The following is a 21,802-nucleotide window of genomic DNA, read 5'->3' on the forward strand; positions in this document are numbered from 1 at the left end:
TAGGTCCATTATACCTTAGCTAATCAAAGCTGAGTGGTTTCTTTGTGAAACTCACTTGAACTTCGACTCTCTATACTTAAAATTCAAACGTATAAATAAGGGAAGTTTGCCAATTTCTAAGTCTACTCCAATTCTTGCACACTGGGAAAAAATAAAACCCATCAAGAGCTGTACACAAATCTGAAACTGGACAATTACAATCATTCTGAAAAGCATCAAGAGTAAAAGAAAGAGTAAAGGCTTTGCGGGTGAGGTACAGCAGAGTGCCAAACACACATAAGCAGCAGAGTGAGTGTGCAGAACTATGCTATGCAGAATGGACCCAGCCTTGACACTCCAAAGCTGCCACCTGCCAGTGTCAGAACAAACAAACCAGGCCTCTAACTGCTCCCCAGGGAACCTGTGGAACAACAGCCCAGAACTCTGGGTCTCTCCACAGATCTTGCTCAATCAGTCCAAACCCCATTACCCCATAACAAAGAGAAGGGTACAAGGCTAGCGTTTCCTATGATGTTCAACCCATCAAGGTCAAAACTGACTCCTGAGAACCATTTACCCAATTAGCAACTGCCATCCACTATGGAATGAATATATTTTCCACATCAATTCTGAACGCACTATGCCCTGTTATGTTTGGTCACTACCAAGATAAATGTATTCAGTTATCAGTACTCTCTGGTACACTAACCACTGTACTGTTCTTGCTTTTTCCTCCATTATCCAACTTCCCACTGCTTCCCTCCCACCCAAAGCTTTCCTCTAGGTTTACGCTGTTCCATGGTTAAACAAACAAACAAACAAAAAACACACACCTACATCCTCAAAAACTTCACTGTTTGCTTTAAATAAAAGCCACTTCTCTCAAAGACTGCTTATTTTTTCATTTATCACTTACTCCGACTTTTTAATGCAGGGTCATGGTCCCACTCGTAACTCCCAGTCAGTTTCCTGTAAGAACCTCTGTCCCTGTGCAATTCCTGCACCTTGGAATTAGCTGGGGGGATTTTAAAGTCCCATTGCCCAGGTTACACCACATACAAATTAAATTAGAATATCTGGGGATGAGAGCTAGCTATTAGGATTTCCGAGGTGCAGCAAAATTAAGGTAAGAGCATTAGTAGTTTGTTAAGTTCCCAAAGTTATTTCAACATGGTCACAGGGAGGAACTACTAATCTCGAAGGCATGCCTAACTGTTCATTCGAAACTCCTGATACATGACACTCAACATTCTTCTCTATCCCAAGTACTACATAACCTTGAATCATTTAATATACATATGGATAATCCATCCATCACTCTACTTTTAACATCATTAATATTTCAGCTTTGCCAACTTCCAGTGCAACTCTACTTTAGCCACTGTAAGACCACACTCTAGACTTCATCATCACCTTGTCTTCTCTGAATGGGAAATGTGAAAATTAATTATCTTATTCTCTGACTACAATCTTCCAGCTCTAAATTAGTTATACCAACTGTATCTATTTTTGTCATTCGGAGTTGCAGACACTTGATTCTTCTACTTTCTCCTTATTTAGCCCACTTCTGTATCCACTTCCCTATCTACACCGGACTCCACGGTTCACCATTTCAACCACTCTCTTGCCAATATCCCCATTTATCACATTATGTTGAAATTGCTTGTTTATTTTCTGATATATGCCATATGCTATAAGTCTCATGAGGACATAAACTGTGTATGTTTTGTTCATTGATGTATTCTTGGTGCCAAGTATTACATTTGGCACATGCAGTATGCTCTCAGTAGTATATACTGAACACACAGTATCCTGATCAATCATCAAATCAATATTATACAAATTAAGATTTTTTTTTCCCAGTAATAATCTTCAACAGTTTATCTTCCTTTCTGATCATCAACCGGCATCTTAACACTTAAGTTCCACTTACTCTTGGTTTCTGTGTCAAATCAGTTCATTGAGTAACTGCTATCTATAGGGTAGGGGGAAGATAACAGTATAAAGTATACTAACAAACAAGAATCATTGGAAAAATTAGATAAACAATTCAGAAACTTATCAAAGCAAGAAAAGGTAATTCACATCACTACCTTAACCTTATTTTTACAAATTTAAGAAAATTCTCTTGTGTGTTTAAATATAGAGAAAGGTATGGAAGTAAATACGATTTTGAAAATGGAAAAAGCAAACAATACTTTTACTAAATATGCTTCTGCATTGGTTTACTTTTCAAAAATCATGTTATAGTGCAAATAATACTTCATTATTTTTAGATTGCACATACTACTTTTCCTACAAAAGACACACCATATCCTTAATTGATTTTATTAGCATTCAATTAACAATTCACTTAAAATATTTAAATGAATACACTATTACTAACATTTATTTCTAGCAAACTATGATCATAAAAGCTGTCATAACATTTGTACTCCTCTAAGCAAAAAATATGAAACATCCTTGAGATGCAAGGCATAATAGTTGGTCAAATTATGGTAATAATGAGGAAATAGCAAGACAATAATTTGAGAAAGCAAGACATAATAGTTGGTCAAATTCTGGTAATAATGAGGAAATAGCTTAACACACACATGTCCTTTAAAACAGATTTGCATGTGGAAAATCTTTAAAAAAATACTATTTGTATATTGCCAAGGTGTAATTATTTAAGTAGTTAATAAGAATTTTAAAACGTTTAGTAGGAAGTACGACATTAGGAAGATGGAGGTGATGAAGGCAGACACTGCTGCAAGTGACTGTGAAAAGGCAGCTGGACCATAAACAGAGATGATCCTCAAGAGTAACATTCTTGGACATAGAGTGATGCTGAAACAAGCCAGCCTAATAAAGGATCTCCAAAGTTAAGACCTAGAGACTCAAAATGTGCTAGGAGAAAAAAATAATGGGATAAGCACTGCAATTATCACGAGATAATGCAGCCAGGAATTTAGTGAGGGGGAGTAAGCAAACTACAGGGGCAAAGAGGGCAAGGTTGGAAATACACGGTGTCTCTGCTCTGGGAGGATTCCTCCTCCTCCAGGGGTGTGACTAACCATGAAGAACACTCAACAGGGCAACTGAAAACAGGAACACCGCAGAATTTCAGGTCACTGTAGTTAGCTTCCCCACTAAAGAGCATAGTGGTTGTTAATTATCCAACACTGCACAATGTAAAGATTTTATTTATTTATTTGACAGAGAGAGACAGCGAGAGAGGGAACACAAGCAGGGAGAGTGGGAGAGGGAGAAGCAGGCTCCCCACTGAGCAGGGAGCCAGATGCTTGATCCCAGGACCCTGGGATCACGACCTGAGGCGAAGGCAGACACTTAAGGACTGAGCCACCCAGGCGCCCCTCAACACTGCACAATGTAAACCCAACTCTTCATCACCCTTAAATTTCAGTAATGTCTTCTATAATCACATACACACCATCTCCATGATACTAAATTCACAAAAAAATTTTAAAAATTCAAGTTGGAGAAAACTGCAACAACTTAATTTCAGCTCTACTATTATCTACTTGGTCTCGATTATGCAATACTAGTAATACTATCTCTTGAAGATAACTACAAAAAACACATTGCAAAATGTAAATACCTTTTGACACCAAAAGCACAATCAACTAAAGAAAGATAAATTGGCCTATATCAAAATCAGAAAATTTTACACTCAAATGATACCATCAAGAAAATGAAAAGCCAACACACAGGAGAAAATACTTGTAAATTAAATATCTGATAACGAACCTCTACATATACAAAGAACTGTTAAAGCTAAATAAGAAAAAGACAACCCAAGTTTTAAAAGAGCATGAGATTCAAATACACGTTTTCTCCAATGAAGATAAATGGTCATGAAAAGCACACGAAAAGATGTTCAACATCATTAAGCGTAAGGGAAACGCAAATCAAAACCACTATGAGATACCACTTCTCACCTACCAGACAGCTATCTCTCAAAAAGAGAGATAACAAATAATATCAAGGATGTGGAAACTAGAAACTTCCTATATTGCTGGTGGGAATGTCAAAAGGTGTAGGTGCTTTAGAAAACAGTTCACAGTTCCTCAAAAGGTTAAACATAGTTACCATATGATCCAGCAATTCCATTCCTACCACACATCCCAAGAGAAATGAAACATGTCCATACAAAAACTTGTACACAAGTGTTCATACCAGCATTATTCAGAATAGCACAAAAATGGAAATAACCCCATGTCTACCAACAGATGAAAGGATACACAAAATGTGGTGTACCTATACAATGTAATATCATTAGGCAATACAAGAAATTTGAAGTACTGATATATGCTACAACATGTATGAACCCTGAAAACATGCTAAGTGAAAGAAGCCAGTCACAAAAGCTACATATTCTGATTCCATTCATATAAAATGTTCAGAACAGGCAAAGCCATAGCGAGGTATTTGTGATAGCCTAGGGCTCAAAGAAGGAAGATTTGGGAATGATGGCTAAAGGGTGAGGGTTTTTCTATTTGGGAGTAATGAGTTCTACAACTTATTGCAGCAATGGAGGTGTAATTCTCTGTATTAAAAGTCACTGAATTATACCCTTTGAGTGAACTGTAGGGTATGTGAATAATATCTCAATAAAACCAGTTTTTAAATTACCACTTGCTAAACAACAAAAAAGAGTACATAAATAAGCAAAGCAGGCTAGACACACAAAAATGGAACAGAATCAATTCAAGATAAAAACAATTCTAAGGAATAAATATCTAAAAAATTACAGTGAAGAAGGAGTACTACCTTTAATGCAGTGGCTCTCAGCCAGGGACAACTTTGCTCCCCAGGAAACATTTAACAACATATGAAGCCATTTTTGGTTATCAAAAGGTGGGGGAGGGGGGTAAAGAAGAAGGTACTAGCACAGAGGCCAAGGATGTTGCTGTGTGCATCCTAAGGCACAGGACAATCATTCACAACAATGAGGAGGAAAAAGAGGATGAGAAAGAGGAAAAAGAGAAGAAGGAGAAAGAAAGATGAAGAGATTACCTATTCTGGATTAAATATATTAACAATGATATTGCTGGAATAGATTCTGGTTCAGACTGGGGAAATCTTAATATAGTGAATATTAAACGATAAAAGGAAATTATTGGTAATTTTATTAGGTGTGACAATAATGCTGTAGTTATACTTTTTTAAATCCTCATTTAATACAATCCCTATCAAAATACAACAACATTTTTCACAGAACTAGAACAAACAATTCTAAAATTTGTATGGAACCACAAAAGACCCAAAATAGCCAAGGCAATCTTCAAAAAGAAAAGCAAAGCTGGAGGCATCACAATTCCGGACTTCAAATTATATTACAAAGCTGGAGTAATCAAAACAGTATGGTACTGGTACAAAAACAGACATATAGATCAACAGAACAGAACAGAAAACCCAGATATAAACCCACAACTATATGGTCAATTAATCTTCAACAAAGCAAGAAAGAACGTCCAATGGGAAAAAGACCATCTCTTCAACAAATGGTGTTGGGAAAACTGCACAGCAACATGTTAAAGAAAGAAACTGGACCACTCTTACACCATACACAGAAACAAACGCAAAATGGATGAAAGACCTAAATGTGAGACAGAAAACTATCAAAATCCTAGAAGAAAATACAGGCAATAACCTCTTTGACATCAGCCATGGCAATTTTTTTCTAGTTATGTCTCCTCAGGCATGGGAAACAAAAGCAAAAATAAACTAGTGGGACTACATCAAAATAAAAAGTTTCTGCACAGAGAAGGAAACAATCAACAAACTAAAATGCAACCCATGGGATGGGAGAAGATATCTGCAAATGATGTATCTGATAAAAGGTTAGTATGCAAAATATATAAAGAATTTACACAACTCTGGGACACCTGGGTGGCTCAGTCTCAGTCAACTGATCCTCTGCCTTAGGCCTCAGGTCATGATCCTGGAGTTCCTGGATGGAGCCCAGAGGCAGGCTCCCTGCTCAGCAGGGAGTCTGCTTCTCCCTCTCCCTCTATTCCTCCCCCCACTCATGCTTTCTCTCTCACTCACTCACTCTCTCTCAAATAAATAAAATCTTAAAAAAAAAAGATTTACACAACTCAACACCCAAAAACCCAATAATCCAATTGAAAAATGGGCAAAAAACACGTACAGACATTTCACCAAAGAAGACATCCAGATGGCCAACAGACATATGAAAAGATGTTCATCATCACTTACCATCAGGGAAATGCAAATCAAAACCACAATGAGATAGCACCTCACACCTGTCAGAATGGCTAAAATCAACAACACAAGAAACAACACGTGTTGGTGAGGATGTACAGAAAAAGGAATCCTAGTGCACTGCTGGTGGGAATGCAAATTGGTGCAGCCACTCTGCAAAACAGTATGGAGGTTCCTCAAAAAGTTAAAAATAGAACCTCCCTATAACCCACCAATCACACTACCGGGTATTTACCCAAAGAATTCAAAAACACTAATTTAAAGGGATATATTCACCCCTACGTTTATCATAGCATTATTTACAATAGCCAAGATATGAAAGCAACCCAAGTGTCCATCGACTGATTAATGGATAAAAATGTGAAATGTGTGCATATATATGGAATTTCATCCAGGCATGAAATCTTGCCATTTGCAAAGACATGGATGGAGCTAGAGGGTATTATGCTAAGTGAAATAAGTCAGAGAAAGACAAATACCCTATGATTTCACTCATGTGTGTTATTTAAGAAACAGGCAAAGCGGAAAGAGGAGGGTTGAAATCAAGAAACAGAGACTCACAATTATAGAGAACTGATGGTTTCAAAGGGGAGGTGAGTGGGGAGGTGGGTTAAACAGGTGATGGAGCTTAAGGAGTACACTTGTCATTATGAGCACCAGGTAATTTTGAAATTGCTAAATCACCATATTGTACATCTGAAACTGATATAACACTGTATGCTAACTGTACTGGAATTAAAATAAAAACTTTTTTTAAAAAAGATTTTATTTATTTGACAGAGACACAGCGAGAGAGGGAACACAAGCAGGTGGAGTGGGAGAGGGAGAAGCAGGCTTCCTGTGGAGCAGGGAGTCCGATGCGGGGCTCGATCCCAGTGGGATCATGACCTGAGCCAAAGGTAGACAATTAACGACTGAGCCACCCAGGCACCCCTTAAAATAAAAACGTAAAAAGCCAAAAAAAATCCATACTCTTGGGAGATTATGAGAGTATTCTGAGGAGAAGTGACATAATATCTGCAATTTACTTTAAAATGATTCAGCTACAACAACAAAAATAACACACAGAAGAGTCAGAAATAAAGCAAATATGACAAAATGTTAACAATACAGGTACTTGGTACATGAGTGCTAAAGGCATTATTTTTCAAGGTTTCTTTATGTTTGAAAAACTGCACTTTAAAAAATTGATTAAAATTATATATTTTATATATACTTTATATATTTTTGATATATTTCTATAAATATTTTAAAGATGTTCTTTCCGAATAATGGAGAGTGTCTTAATTCATTACATTTCTTGAAACAACGATGGAAATGTTTTATTGGGGAAGAGGGCATTATTCCACTATATTCCTCAAGACCAGAAAGAAAACATAAAAAAAAAAAAAATTAAAATCTTGAATGTCCAGGTTTCTCAGTAATTTTCTTCCTATTCCATAAATACCTTACTATATCACTAAACTAAAATAAAATGTATTGTTCTAATATAATACAGTATTGCACTAGGCTTTTCTAACCCAACAATTGGTCTACTGTCTACCTACCTTTTTTGGGTCACATTATACTACATAAAGATTCTCAAACATCAAGTCCATTCTCTGGCGCAGCTGGGTGGCTCCTGATTTCAGCTCAGGTCATCATCTCAGGGTCCTGAAATCAAGCCCTACCCTGCTCAGCCTGGATCCTACTGGAGATACTCTCTCTCCCTCTGCCCCTCCCCTGGCTCTCCCACATGCGCATGCATGCTCTCTAAATAAATAAATGAATATATAAATAAAATCTTTTTTAAAAAAATCAAGACCATTCTCTATCATTACCTCATACTGAAAAATAAGCTTAGTTACATGGCAATTCATATTCAGTGCCTTTGACAAAAATGAATTATAAAGAATGAATTTAACTAATACACCTGAAGATTTCCAAGTACAAAAGTGTTCCTCTACTAAAATCCACAAAACTTTTAGCGCAGCAGTTCACAGGCACAAAAGCAAGACAAACCAGGCCATATTCCTAAATGGCCCCTCTTCTCTCTCATTCACACATGACTAGAACAATACACGAATGCAAGTTTCAATATTCAAACTCAACTTTTGCTTTCCCCCATCATACATCATCCAAGGGTAAATCAAAACAACACAAGCCTATCACAGTTGAGAGACCTAGATCTTTAATGCAAAGCCTAGCCATGAACTCTCACCAATCTTCTACCGTTTCTTCTTATGAAAAGGAGCATCCTCTAACACAATAGTCAGAGCCACCATTTACTACGTGCTTCGTATTGGCTAGGACCTTTGCTAACCACTTTATATATATTTAATTCTCACAACAACTCTGACATTAAGTTATATTACTAACTCTCTTCTACAGATGAGGAAACCGCTAACTCATAGAACTGGGCCATGAACTGAGCTTGCTTTAAAATTCAAGCATGTTTTGAACCATTATTTTACACTAACTCTCAAGTAGACTTTTTTTTAAAGGAAGCGGGGAGGGGATGGGCAAGATTCTACACACAATATCTGAATAATAAAATAAAAGTGATTTATTGAGATTCAAAAATTCAATTTATCAGAAAAACCTGAAGTAACTAAACTGACACTAACATCCTAAATCCCTTGTAGTCTTTAAAAATCTGATGTAGATTTTGTAAGTAAGAGTATTCAGATAACTTCTAGGGTATGTTCTAGAGTTGGCACAGATACATATAAATTTCCTTCACATTCCTAACAGCTGTACAGTAACAACTCAATATCAAAACAATGACCCTGAAAGTACTACAAGGTCCTTTTAATTCACAATAAAAAAACAAAGCTCAACAGTGTTCATTAACTCAGAGATCATGAGTCTTTTTAATGAAGATAAATTCAGACAAGAGGCATATCATAAAAAAATTATACTGCACTATATTGTTTTAAATATATATATACTGTTTTATTTGTTCACCTCTTAAATTAACAACAGAAAAATATTTTTATACCCATTCGTGGTAAGTTAAAAATGAAAATGGCCTGTTTAATTTATTGGCAAGAGGGAGGAAAGGGTAAAGGTTAGGAGAAAAGCCCTGAGAGGGCAAGCTGCAAGCTTACAGACAGGAGAATAATAAAAGAAGCAAAGGAAAGTAATCAACACATCCACAAAGCATCACCAACAAGAAGGAAAAAATAAGTACAGAAAGGAAAATAAAGACAGATACAGATTCACCCACAAAGGATTCTGATGGTGTAATCTCCAGCTAAGTAAAATGTTTTTATAACAGGAACACCCCCTCCTTGTGTATAAGTTTATTATTGTATGAATGCAGATAGGCGGCTGTTGTATGAAGGGACTGAAATAATGTATATGCTTAGTATCCATTATTTAGACTTGTAAGTACAAATTTTATTTGTAATAACATAGCCCTCAGTCCTTTCCTTAACTCACTGCACAATACTAATACAAATCACGCCACTATATATATTTTTTAAACAAAGGATTTTTACATTCCTCGCCTATTCCCTATAAAAGGAACAATCCAAAAGAAGAGCTTATATAAATTCAAAGCTACTTTACGTAAAACTTTATCAAAATGACAAGAATCATAGTACTTCTCATAACAGAAAACTATGTAACACTGACATTTTTAAAGCCAGTGAATATGAAATTGTACTACAACTTTTTCCCTTTCACTCACCTGCAGTAAAAGCTTTAATATAGAAGAGATATACCGGTTAGTCAAAAGTTCTAGTTATGACCAATTCATATTGTACAGGTATCACCTCTTCGATTTCCTCCTGAAATTCAGTCTAAATCTAGCTCTCAACGTAATACATAAATTAGAAAGTTAGTAAAAACTTAGACAGAAAGGGAAGAATTAGATCATCTGGGTCAAAGAGGGCTTGTTTTATTTGACATTTTAAAACCTCCACTATGAAACAAAGAACACAGAAAACAACTTCAAACACTAAATTCTAAGTTATGAAAATAAATTACTTGCTATTTACATCTGAAGAAATAATAAAACCTAGTATTTACTGAATGTTACTGTGGGAAACATTATTCACAGGATTTAACGTGTCATTTCACTTAATACTTACTGGCGTAAGTACCATTAATTTACAGTCACGCAGATGAGAACACTAAGGTTCAAAAAAGTTAATAACTTTCCAAAGTCAAAATGCTCTAAAGTGACAAAACTTTGATTCAAATCCAAATAATCTGACACCAGCCATCGCTCTTAATCTTCAGCATACACTCTTCAGAAATTAGAATGTTCAATTTGTGATTAGAAAATACATATATGTACGTATATAAAGATTTATAGATAGGTAGAAAAAAGATGACTAACACTCTGCGCCCCAGTACAAAGATAATCACACTAAATTTTGCATTAGTGCCTATTACTTGATTCAATATTCTGAGTTATCAGACATTAACTTGCTGAGCTTTAGTTCATAAAACACACTTTTAATAAATTATAAAATACTCTGAAACCTAATTGATTTTTCTAAAATTTTTATGTAACAACATACCCATTCTTTGTAAAATACGTTATATTTCAGGGGTTTTTTTCTTTATTGTTACACCTTTCAAGCTGCCTTCAACCTCCTCCTATCCCATCTCCTCTTATTCTGCTTTGACCAGGATTCGACTATTCCAAAGGTTTAAGTGTTGAGCACTTAGGTGCTACCTCAAGAAAATGTGTCAGGGGCGCCTGGGTGGCTCAGTCATTAAGCGTCTGCCTCCAGCTCAGGTCATGATCCCAGAGTCCTGGGATCGAGCCCCGCATCAGGCTCCCTGCTCGGCGGGAAGCCTGCTTCTCTCTCTCTCCCACTCCCCCTGCTTGTGTTCCCTCTCTCGCTGTCTGTCAAATAAATAAAATCTTTAAAAAAAAAAAAAAAAGAAAATGTGTCAGATGTTAGTAATTAACATCGGGCATAAAAATAGCTGTTATATTAATAACTGTAGTCTGATTAAATACCCTGAGAAAAATATACCATCTCAAATAAACTCGAGAAGACACATCAAGAACTAATCTAAAGTACAATATTATGACTTAAAGAAACACTGGATAACACATATCTTAAAATCAGACCAACTCCTGCCCAAAATTTATGTAATAACTAAAATGAGATGAATTTTATTTCATATTTAATTCTTCCATTAACACGGCACAACTTCAATCAGTTTTATAATTTCCAAGCCTCAAATGATAGTGAATCCAAAAGCCATTCTCCACACATGCACGTTGTCACTCAACTCTAGCCTTAAAAGTCACAATACAAAGAATCACACACTCTCTAGTGCCAAACCATAGCCAGGCTAAAAATAGCTCCAGGGTTCCAGGAGCAAAACCAATTCAGGTTTAAGCATAGTAACATCCAAGGACTCTCCAATCATGCAGAGCTCCAGTGAAAAGCAAAAGCAAGACTGGGGATTTCACAGATGCATCAGATAAAAAGGTTCCTCAGGAAATTGGGAGAAAACAGTGCAATAAACCAACAACAGTAAATTATTCCAGATGATGTATATAAAGTGTCTGGTACTAACTTAAAGATCATAAACCAGTTTAATTTTCAAAGCTGAACACAGAATTGTTTCATTGAACTTTTCTGGTACATACCATTTCTGAATTTATAATGGAACTGTAGATGGCTTGAAATGATCTAACAATGTTCTGTCTCTAACAATGACACAGAGAGGCTTTTTAGTCAAGAGATTATGGTAGCAGCTGCCCTCCTTGAAAATGTACCCCCCAAATTTCCAACTTTTTGAAACCCATGACCAAATTTTTCCTCAAACTTGAAGACTTTCAAGATAGCATTAAAGGTTATACAAACTGTGAAACACTCAACAAAACACCACAAAAATCAGCATTATTGTACTGTGAGAAACGAAGTTTTATCTAGCTCAGGAATACAAATTTTAAGTAGTACACATAAAATCATAATAAAAATCAAGTATTAAGATATACAAGATAAAATCTAAGTTGTTCTTGCATTTGTAATTGGTCATATGAAAATAAGATCAATCTAACCATATTTTTACCTGTAAGAAAAATTAAGACAGAAAAACATTCTAAAGAAAAGTCTGGTGTTCAGCTTTTTTTGGTCAAATTTCTGTTTTGTGATCCCAAACACAATATTCAACCACAGTATCCTATTAAAAACTATCTAATGGACACTGATAGTAACCAATCCTTGAAAGGTAATTAATGTGATAGCATTAATTTATGGTAGACAATTGTTGTCTTAATTATTTTTCACTTTTACCTTAATCTTACTGAAAAGAATATTTAACATTCATTCCCTCAAAAGATATTTAATGAGGAGCAGGAACTGGGAACACAACTGTGAGCCCCATCTTCAGGAGCTTGCAATCAGTAAGGAAGAAACACAAAATAAACATATAAATGAATATATAATAGATGAGGGTGGAGACTAAGCATTACTTTCATCAGGGTAACAGAATTCAGCTGGATCCTTCAGTAGACTATGGTAGACCCCTTATGGAGATTTAAAGAGTCTTTTCAGGAAAAAAACAAAAACAAAGAACATGACAAATTCACAGATTTTTTTGCCTCTCTGTTTTCTTTTTTTTTTTTTTCATTTATTATGAATTAGCTTGAAGCAAATACAGACAGGAGAGATGGGTTGACTCTTCAATAGCAAGGAGAAACTCATCTTAGAGCTGCCATCTCATCCAAACTGGTAGTTTTACCTGGAGTTATAAAGCTAATGCAAGTAATTACCTTCTAATTACATACTCCAACCTTTTCTTCCGCTTAATTTTTCATCCTTTAATTATGTTATCTGTTTTATTTTGACAAAAGACCTCAAGGCTTCAGCTGAATGATTGACAAACTGGCACAATTTAGCTCTGATAGTGAACTTCCTGAGGGCAGGTTTCAGATCTGACTCACTGCTTCAGCACCAGAACTTCTCAGGTGCCTACCACACAGTAGATGAATTTGTGTTTGGTGAACAAATTAAACCACAAAAATTAATCTCTAGTGCAAGTTATAACCAAAGCCTTATGGAAATTATCCTAAACAACAAGTTTTCCTTTCAAGAATTTATCAGGGTTGATTAAAAGATTTCTTTTCCCACAAATATTTAATATGTAGAAATGACTGCTAACCCTCAAATTAAGTAAACTTTTTCAAAATATTTTTTAGAACTTCTTTTTCAAAAATGCTTTGGAATCAGTTTACCAACTACACAGAAAACTAACCTCATTACTAGTTTGCAAGACAGGCTCTAAGCCTACTTTTTTTTTTTCCTTTCACTTCTTTTAATCTATTCTCTGCCTCCCCCTATGCACCAATAGCCAGGAGGCACCCTCTTTCTCCGGGGATCCATCCATCCACTCACTAAGAAGCCAATGAGCCATAAAGCTAGATGGAGCCTAGGACTTGGATTCATATCAGTGCAAGGCATACAGAAAAAGAACTTGATGTATTAACCACTAATACTTGTATAATGATTGACAATTTACAAAGTTGTACTCTATCATTTTATCTGATCTTCACAACAATATGAGAGCCGCTAGAAAGTGCTATTATCCAATTTTATAAACAAGGTAACTAAGACTCAAAAATTTCAAACAACTTCCCTAATGTCACATCATAAATAAGTGAAGTCGGGACTCATCCTTATACTACTTAACATGTAGATTATTTGTCTGTTGCCTCACTACTGTGGTAGGTGTAATTTATTGATAGACATGAGGATGCATCACCACCATGAGTCCAGCCTATTTATTCACTCAATTTTAACCCCTTTTTTAGGTAAAATAGTTTAAAAGCTGTCCACTTGCATTAATTCAAGATCTAGTGTTGTAACATAACAATTCAATATTTAGTGTTGTAACATAATAATAAAAAAAAGGCAAAAAAAAAAACCAACTAAACCTGAGAAATAGAAAGTCAATTTCAGATTAACATCAATAGAGAGGACACTTAATGGTCTGTAAAACCACAAAATTTCAAAACACATTGTAAAAACCATACTCTGAGACCCTCACTCAGGGAATGCCATAAAGTCACTTAGTTTCACCCCCAAATGGCTAGCTACTGAGTGATCAGCACTGAAAACTTCCCCATGATAGAACCTATTTTCTTTCTCTTCCAAAAGCTCATCCTTTTCCACTATTACTCAGCTAACACAGCTTGGTTGATTCCACCTGAAGCAAACATCCTCTCATAACCTTTTTCTTCTCCCTTTAAGAGATTTCTCTTCATTCCACAGTTACACTAGAAATGAGACTAAACCTAAGTAAGCTGTGAAAAGCTATATATATGCTGGCAATTACTACATAAAGAGATGAAAAGCAAATAGGTTTTCCAGTGGCCTTATGACATATAACCAATACCTTTAATCTTTTTTTTTTTAAGATTTTATTTATTTATTTGTCAGAGAGAGAGCACACACGCTGCAGGGGAAGAGTGGCGGCAGAGAGAAGCAGACTCCCCCCGACTGAGCAAGGAGGCGGATGCAGAACTCACTCCCAGGACCCTGGCATCATGATCTGAGCTGAAGGCAGATGTTTAACCGAATGAGCCACCCAGGCGTCCCTACCTTTAATCTTTAAAACTACAAACATTTCTACTTATTTCTTAGTTCTTCTCCCAAATTTAATTCTGTATTTTCCCAAATAAAATAATTTCATAAACTTGTAGCAATTAATGTAACTTTTATTTTTTTATAAAGATTTTATTTATTTGACAGGAGTGAGAGAGAGCGGGCATGAGCCAGGGGAGGGGCAGAGAAGCAGACTCCCCGCTGAGCAGGGAGCCAGATGTGGGACTGATTCCCAGGACTCTGGGATCCTGACCTGAGCCGAAGGCAGATGCTTACCTGACTGAGCCACCCAGGCACCCAACATAGTAACACTTTTAATCATAAACATACGTAGACTAGTTAAGAAAATATTTTTTTATCAATGTCTACGGAAAACTGGTCAACAAACTTTGGAACAATCCATCCAAACACCAGAGTCATATACACTGATATCTCCCTATCTAGGACTCCCAAGGATAGTTATGAAAAACTAAAACCTCTATTTCAATATTTCAAAATACTGAATGGAAGACATGTTTAATATAAAGTTGTAGGGCGTAACTAAAATGTCACATATATTTGCTTTTGCTTGAAATTCTATCAACTAGCTAGCAACCTACTGATCAGGAATGATGAACAAGGAGTATATGTGTGCTAGATTAATAAAACATAATGAAAATATTTATGAATATTATTTATAAACTCGGAAAATCTGGAATCAAAAGGGGAAAAAATAAAAGGCCCTTTAAAATTTTTAAGATTTTATTTTTATTTATTTTTTTAATATTTTATTTATTTATTTGACAGAGAGAGAGAGACATCGAGAGAGGGAACACAAGCAGGGGCAGAGGGAGAGGGAGAAGCAGGCTTCTGGCTGAGCAGCGAGCCTGACGTGGGGCTCGATCCCAGGACCCTGGTATCATGACCTGAGCCGAAGGCAGACGCTGAACGACTGAGCCACCCAGGCGTCCCGTTTTTATTTTTATTTTTAAGTGATCTCTACATCCAACATGGGGCTTAAACTCACAACCCTGAGATCCAAAATCACACATTCTACCAACTGAGCCAGCCAGGTGCCCCACCCATTTAAAATTCTTGAGAAATGGTTGGCAATATTCAACTCGGTTTATCAAAAGATGCTAAACAATGTTGTGTGTACAGTTAGCAGCCAGTCCCATTCTAGACAGTAATGTCCTTCCATTCCCCTTATAAAATCTCTTTCCTACTTCCTAACATCCTTTAGGTGCCAATGGAGCTATGATTCTTGTTCTGGTTAGAAGCCTTTACGGTATCATTAATCATTTAAAAAACAGCTCGTGTAGTTTAAAGATTAACGCATCCCAAGAATATTTCTCTTAACAAATATACTAACAAAAGCAAGGCATAATTTTTTACTAAACACTTCTTATTGGCAAGAGTGTGTTAAAAAGAGCCCCCAAAACCCTTCCTTGCTGCACAACTCATCACATCTCAGGATTTCCCAGAGAGACACACAAGAAACTCTGTTAAGTCTCTGTATTAGAGTTCTCCAGAGAAACAGAACCAATAGGAAATAATAGTTTTTTTTTTTTTTAAGGGGGTTTATTATGAAGGAGTGGTTCACATGATTATGGGAGCTGAGAAGTCCCACAGTCTGCCATCTGAAAGCTGGAGACCCAGGAAAACTAGTGGTAATTCAGTCCAAAGGCCTGAGAACCAGGGGACCAATGATTTAAATCCCAGTCCAAGGGAAGAAGATAAAATGAGATGTGATGTCCCAGCTCTAGTAGTAAGGCAGAGGGGAAAAAAGGGCAAATTCCTCCTTCCTCTACCTGTAGTTCTTATTCAGGCCCTCAAGGGATTAGAGAGTGCCCACCCATAATAGGAAGAGCAATCTACTTTAAAGAGTCCACTGATTCAAATGTTAATCTCATCCTCATCCAGATACACCCTAAAAGACACACCCAGAAATACTGTTAAATCTGGGCACCCTATGGCCAGTTAAACTGACAAATAAAATTACCCATCACATGGTTAAGCAATTTTGCAATAGAATGCAAACTCTATCACCTTTGAGAGCAAATCACCTATCAAAAGCTATGAAAAATCCCGAAAGAACAAACTTCCTTTGTGCAAATATCTATAAAATATATTTGAAACACAAAATTTTATTCCCTTAACAACTATTAATCTGGGACTTCTAAAAGTGCTAGAGTCCGCCTTTTCCCATCTGTATCTTGTTAACCACAAAAGCTACAATTAGTGTCAATACATAAAAACCAATAAATCTGGGTGGCAGTGACTTAACACAAATATAAACCATTTTTATTTAACATTTACTAATGCCTCACATTTGCACACAACCCGAATTATTAAGCTTAAACAGCTACAATGTTTTACTACATATTTTTGAAAGCACAAGACAAATGTCAACGGGCTGGTAACTGCTTGTTATGCAAAAAACAACCTCCAGAGTATACCACAGCCCTGGTTTAAATTCAACATATTTTCCTGCATCTTCTATACCTTTAGTTCTCTGTAATAATAAATGCTCAGAATCATAACCCTAATAGCTTTTGAAAAAATGTTTAAAAATGTGTTTAAAGAAAATCCATTGATAAATACTTCTTTATATCCTAATGTATTTCATTATATTCTAATGCTGCGAAAATTCAGATTAACTGAAACAAATCCTCAAGTAAACATCCCATACCCTAATTCTGATATATGTAAATTTATACTTTTTTTTAAAAAGAGAGCAGTGGAGGGTGAATAGGTATTAAACAAATAATTTTCAAGTATACTTTTGACAAATAGAAGTAACATTAAGAAGAAGAAGTCCTAACAGGGGCAAAGACAGTAGAAGGGGAAAAAGATTAACTAGACATTTAAAACAAACAAATCTGTCATCCCTATGTGGAAAATGCAAAAGACACATGGATATGGCTAGCAAGTCTTTTAAATATTTCATTTGTATTGAGAATGAAAATAATACAAATTAAAGCCAAAAAGTTTAAATCGAAAACTGTTACCTGCCCTTTAGAGAGAAAAAAAAGGGGGGGGGGGGGGCAAGAGGACCTACTGGGCTGTACTTTCAATTCACACTTATCTATCATATCACAGGTTTCAAAGTTCAATATACATATTAATTTGCTCAACTAGGTAATTTTTCCATTAACTTAAGATGGCTCTTAATTGATCACTTGCATAGTTTCTCATTTCTGTATAGGTTTCAAAGACCTATTTTGACAAAATGCAAAACTGAAGTTTCATATGCATGTTTATCATTACTGTTATTATTATGTATCTATATACTTGGCATCCTCATCCTGGTTCAAAAAAAAAACTTAAACCTAAAAATAGTCTCTACTGATGTTTATCAGCTACAAAAGAAAATTAATGATGCATTCCACACTGAGCCACAAAAACAGCACACAATGTGGAATAAAAGGACCTAGGTGTGACTCTTGGTTCCACCACCTGTTACATAATTTTAAGCAAACTATTTTAACTCTCAGTCGTCTCATCTGGCTATCGAGGACAGTATCTCCTACCTCAATGCTGAGATGTCAAAGAACCAAGCAGATAGTACCACTCACCACTTTCTGAGCACAGGGTCTGCTTGTTGAACAAGAGATTCTTTTGTAACATAGCTCATCATTATATATTTTAAGATCTGACATGAATTAAATCACTTCCCCTAATATCTCCTGATCTATGTTAGAACGAGGAGAAGCAATAAAACGGAGTCCCACACTATTAATTTTTTAGTAACCAATATTGAGTAAAATTTTCTAATATATTTCAAAACGGACTATTTCTGAGCATTAGAAACAAAAGGCTAAGGTAAAGTAAAAAGTCTTTCTCAAGTAATAATTCTCAGTTTACCTACTGACAATATTCAGACAAGACAGTAGTGTATTAGGGGCGCCTGGGTGGCTCCGTTGGTTAAGCAACTGCCTTCAGCTCGGGTCATGATCCCGGAGTCCTGGGATCGAGTCCTGCATCGGGCTCTCGGCTCCAGAGGGAGCCTGCTTCTCCCTCCAACCCCCTACCCTCTCTCGTCTCATGCTGTTTCTCTCTCCCTCTCTCAAATAAAATAAAATCTTTAAAAAAAAGATAGTAGTGTATTATAAAATCGATCAAGAGAGCTGAAAATTACTCACTGAAAGCTATACAGTCAGAATTCTGTACTAGGTCAGGAGATGGGATTCAAGTTTCACATTTGCCACTAATAAATGTTGACCTTGGACCAGTCTCTGGGCTTCAGTTTTCTAATCTATAAAATGACTACTAAAAACCAAAGATAAAATCCAAGTACCATTTAATCTGGGCCTTCGTAGTAGTTAACAGAATGGACTCGGAAGGGACTGCCAAGGTGGGAAACCTGGATCGGCCACTTACAAGCTTTGCACCAGTAACACACACAAAGCACTACAGTACATCTTACTGGCATCAATGACTTACTATTTAAAATATTTCACTGAAACACAAAATCATTTTACAATACAGAAGCTTAGAAGGTATAGTCCTTCCAAATCAAGGCACTAGCATTTTACTAGCAGACAATGAGCTCATGTGATAGCATTACAACTCTTTAAAACATGCTAGCCTAAGCCAAGTTTCATCATAAGATCATGTCATAAAATATCACACGTTAAAGACTCCACTGAAACTTATTATAAGGCTAATTATTCTCACCAAAATATCACACTGAAGGTAAAAATACAACTTCCGCTACTCAGATCTTTTTTTTAACCTAATACTGCTAATGACAACAGAAAGTTATGATATATCATAATCTCTGAGAATTTAATAAACTCCAGGAATGAAAAATATGTGAAATTTAGAAATATTAAGTGAGGGGCGCCTGGGTGGCTCAGGCCATGATCCCAGGGTCCAGGGATCAAGCCCCAAATCGGGCTTCCTGCTGAGCAGGAAGCCTGCTTCTCCCTCTCCCACTCCCCCTGCTTGTGTTCCCTCTCTCGCTGTGTCTCTCTCTGTCAAATAAATAAATAAAATCTTAAAAAAAAAAAAAAAAAAGAAGTATTAAGTGAGCTACAAACTACTAGAAATAAGGAATTCACGAATTACAATCAACCAGTAAGTATTTACCAGAGACATCATAGCCGAGGCTCTGTGCGCAGATCAAGTGCAAATACCAAAGTGTGAACTTCCTCAGAGGTTTATCAAATTGGAAAGGCAAGTAAATCCTTTTTCATCACATTTTAACACAACAAAAGCCACTCATCTACAAACGATTTTATTTCCTTTCGGCCCAGGTAGGAATACTTCCTGTTGACCATTAAAATTGTTTCCTATCTTTAACTCAGCCCACAAAGATGCCCAAACTAGTCCCTGACAGCTGACATCGGAACCTTCAAAGGACTTCAAGCAAGTAGCTTCTAAGACATTTCCTCAAATCCACAAGCTGCAGAATTTATCTTCAATGACGCCTACACCAGCATATACCACTACACATAACTGTGTTAACTTGGGTCAAGTATCCAATTAGACCAATTTAGTTCTTGCTCTTAAAGTATTGCTAGTAAAGGCAAACTCTACTTCTTCAAAAAGTCTGCTTTTTGCAATGGACATGAGGCACTAGAAAAGGGACACTGATTGGCTAGTCATAGTTGCCCTACTTCCATTTCAGGTTCAAGTTTAAAAAAAAAAAAAAAAAACTGTTCCACAAAGGGTACCAAGGGAGCCTTAAGCAAATCAAGAGTGTAGATGCTAAACTGAACTTTCTGATTCCTACGATTCAAAAAGGTGACAGGGTGTGGGGGTGGGGAGGGGGTACGGTGATATAACTGGGCTATTCAAGTGTCGCTTGAGAAAGAAGGTCCACTTCACGAAGTAGGCAAAGTAGGGGGTGGGTAAAAACCGGTCTGGCCAAGTGACAAACCCAGGATGCTGACTGAGCTTGGAGGTGGAGGGCCCTGGAGGCCGGGACCGGAGAAGGGAGGTCTCGGGCAAACCGTAGGGGAACAGGAACCAGCAGCAATGCAGAGAGACCAACGCTGCCACAGAGCAGCGTGTAAGGGGACACCACGAAGGAAGCGATGAGTTAGGAGGTAGCGACAGCAGGAGGGTGACCAGTGCCACGGGCGACGGTCAAGTGGCAACTGCGAAAGAAGAGGCACAGCAGCCGGAGGTGGCGGGACTCTGTTGAGTCAGCACAGCTCCTATTCATAGGGGCACTTGTAGGATCCCCGCTGCTCCTCGGGCCCCGGGGCCCGCTACGGAGGGTCAGGCCCGCGGGCGGGAGAAATGATGTTCTCGGAAGAGCTGGCGCCGGCCCCTTCCCCATTTCACAGGTAAACACTGGCCGCCGTCGCCGCTTACCTCTGTTAACATTATTACACCCCGGGGAAGTGAGCTCCTCCCTAGCCTCGCCGCATGGCAACAGCCGTAGCAGCAGCGAAAACTGCCCGAGCCGCCGCCAACGGCCGAAACAGCTCCTTCAGTCCTCTCCCGGGCGGCGGCTTTACTCGGCTTTGCTGGCTTCCCCCCGGCCCGGCTGCTCGCGACGGACGCGCCGCCATCTTGGAAGAGCGACGTCCGCGTCTCTCTGCGACGTGCGCTCCCATTGGTGAGCGCAGGAGCCGCCGGCGACTCGTGACCGTCTCCATGGCGCCGGCGCGTGGGGAAGTGGAGGCGGACGCCTCGCGGCCCACTCGGCCACGGCGGTGAGGCCTCCACAGCTGGGTTCCCAGGCGGACTTGGGACTGCCGGGAGTGGAGACGGGGCCCAGCGCAGGGCCAGCCCGGGATCCGGCGCGCGCGTCCGCAGAGTTCGCTCGTCCTCCGCCGCACGCCGGGGTGGGCCGACTCTGGGGTGGAGCGAGACCCGCAGAGACCGAGCCTTTGACTGATGGCGCTGCGGACCTCGCGCGTCTCGGGGACAAGGTGGCAGATGTCCTGTAGAAGAACTTTCCTCTCGCATTTCCTTTGCCCAGCAGCGACCGAGGAGCATGCGGAGGGTCGGGTCCCTCCGCGAATGGGGTTAAATATGATCTGAAACTGCTCCCCGCGCAGTCCCTGTCTTCCTGAACTTTGACAGAAACTTTC

The 21,802-nt window shown here is 37.9% G+C and overlaps 1 protein-coding gene across 2 annotated transcripts in view; it reads right to left on the reverse strand.

The window, feature by feature from the left end:
- The window catches only part of SNX13 (sorting nexin 13), a 123,556-nt gene extending 102,085 nt beyond the window's left edge, over positions 1-21,471 (reverse strand). The window contains exon 1 of one of the 2 annotated variants that reach the window (XM_078059339.1): positions 21,078-21,471. In XM_078059339.1, the coding sequence (XP_077915465.1) occupies positions 21,078-21,089 (12 nt within the window). In that variant the 5' untranslated portion in view covers positions 21,090-21,471. The remainder of the gene's footprint in view (positions 1-21,077) is intronic. The other variant, XM_078059340.1, reaches the window with a different exon arrangement.
- Between the last annotated feature and the right edge of the window lie 331 nt (positions 21,472-21,802).

Source organism: Halichoerus grypus, chromosome 12 (assembly GCF_964656455.1).
Source record: "Halichoerus grypus chromosome 12, mHalGry1.hap1.1, whole genome shotgun sequence".
Lineage (NCBI taxonomy): Eukaryota > Metazoa > Chordata > Mammalia > Carnivora > Phocidae > Halichoerus > Halichoerus grypus.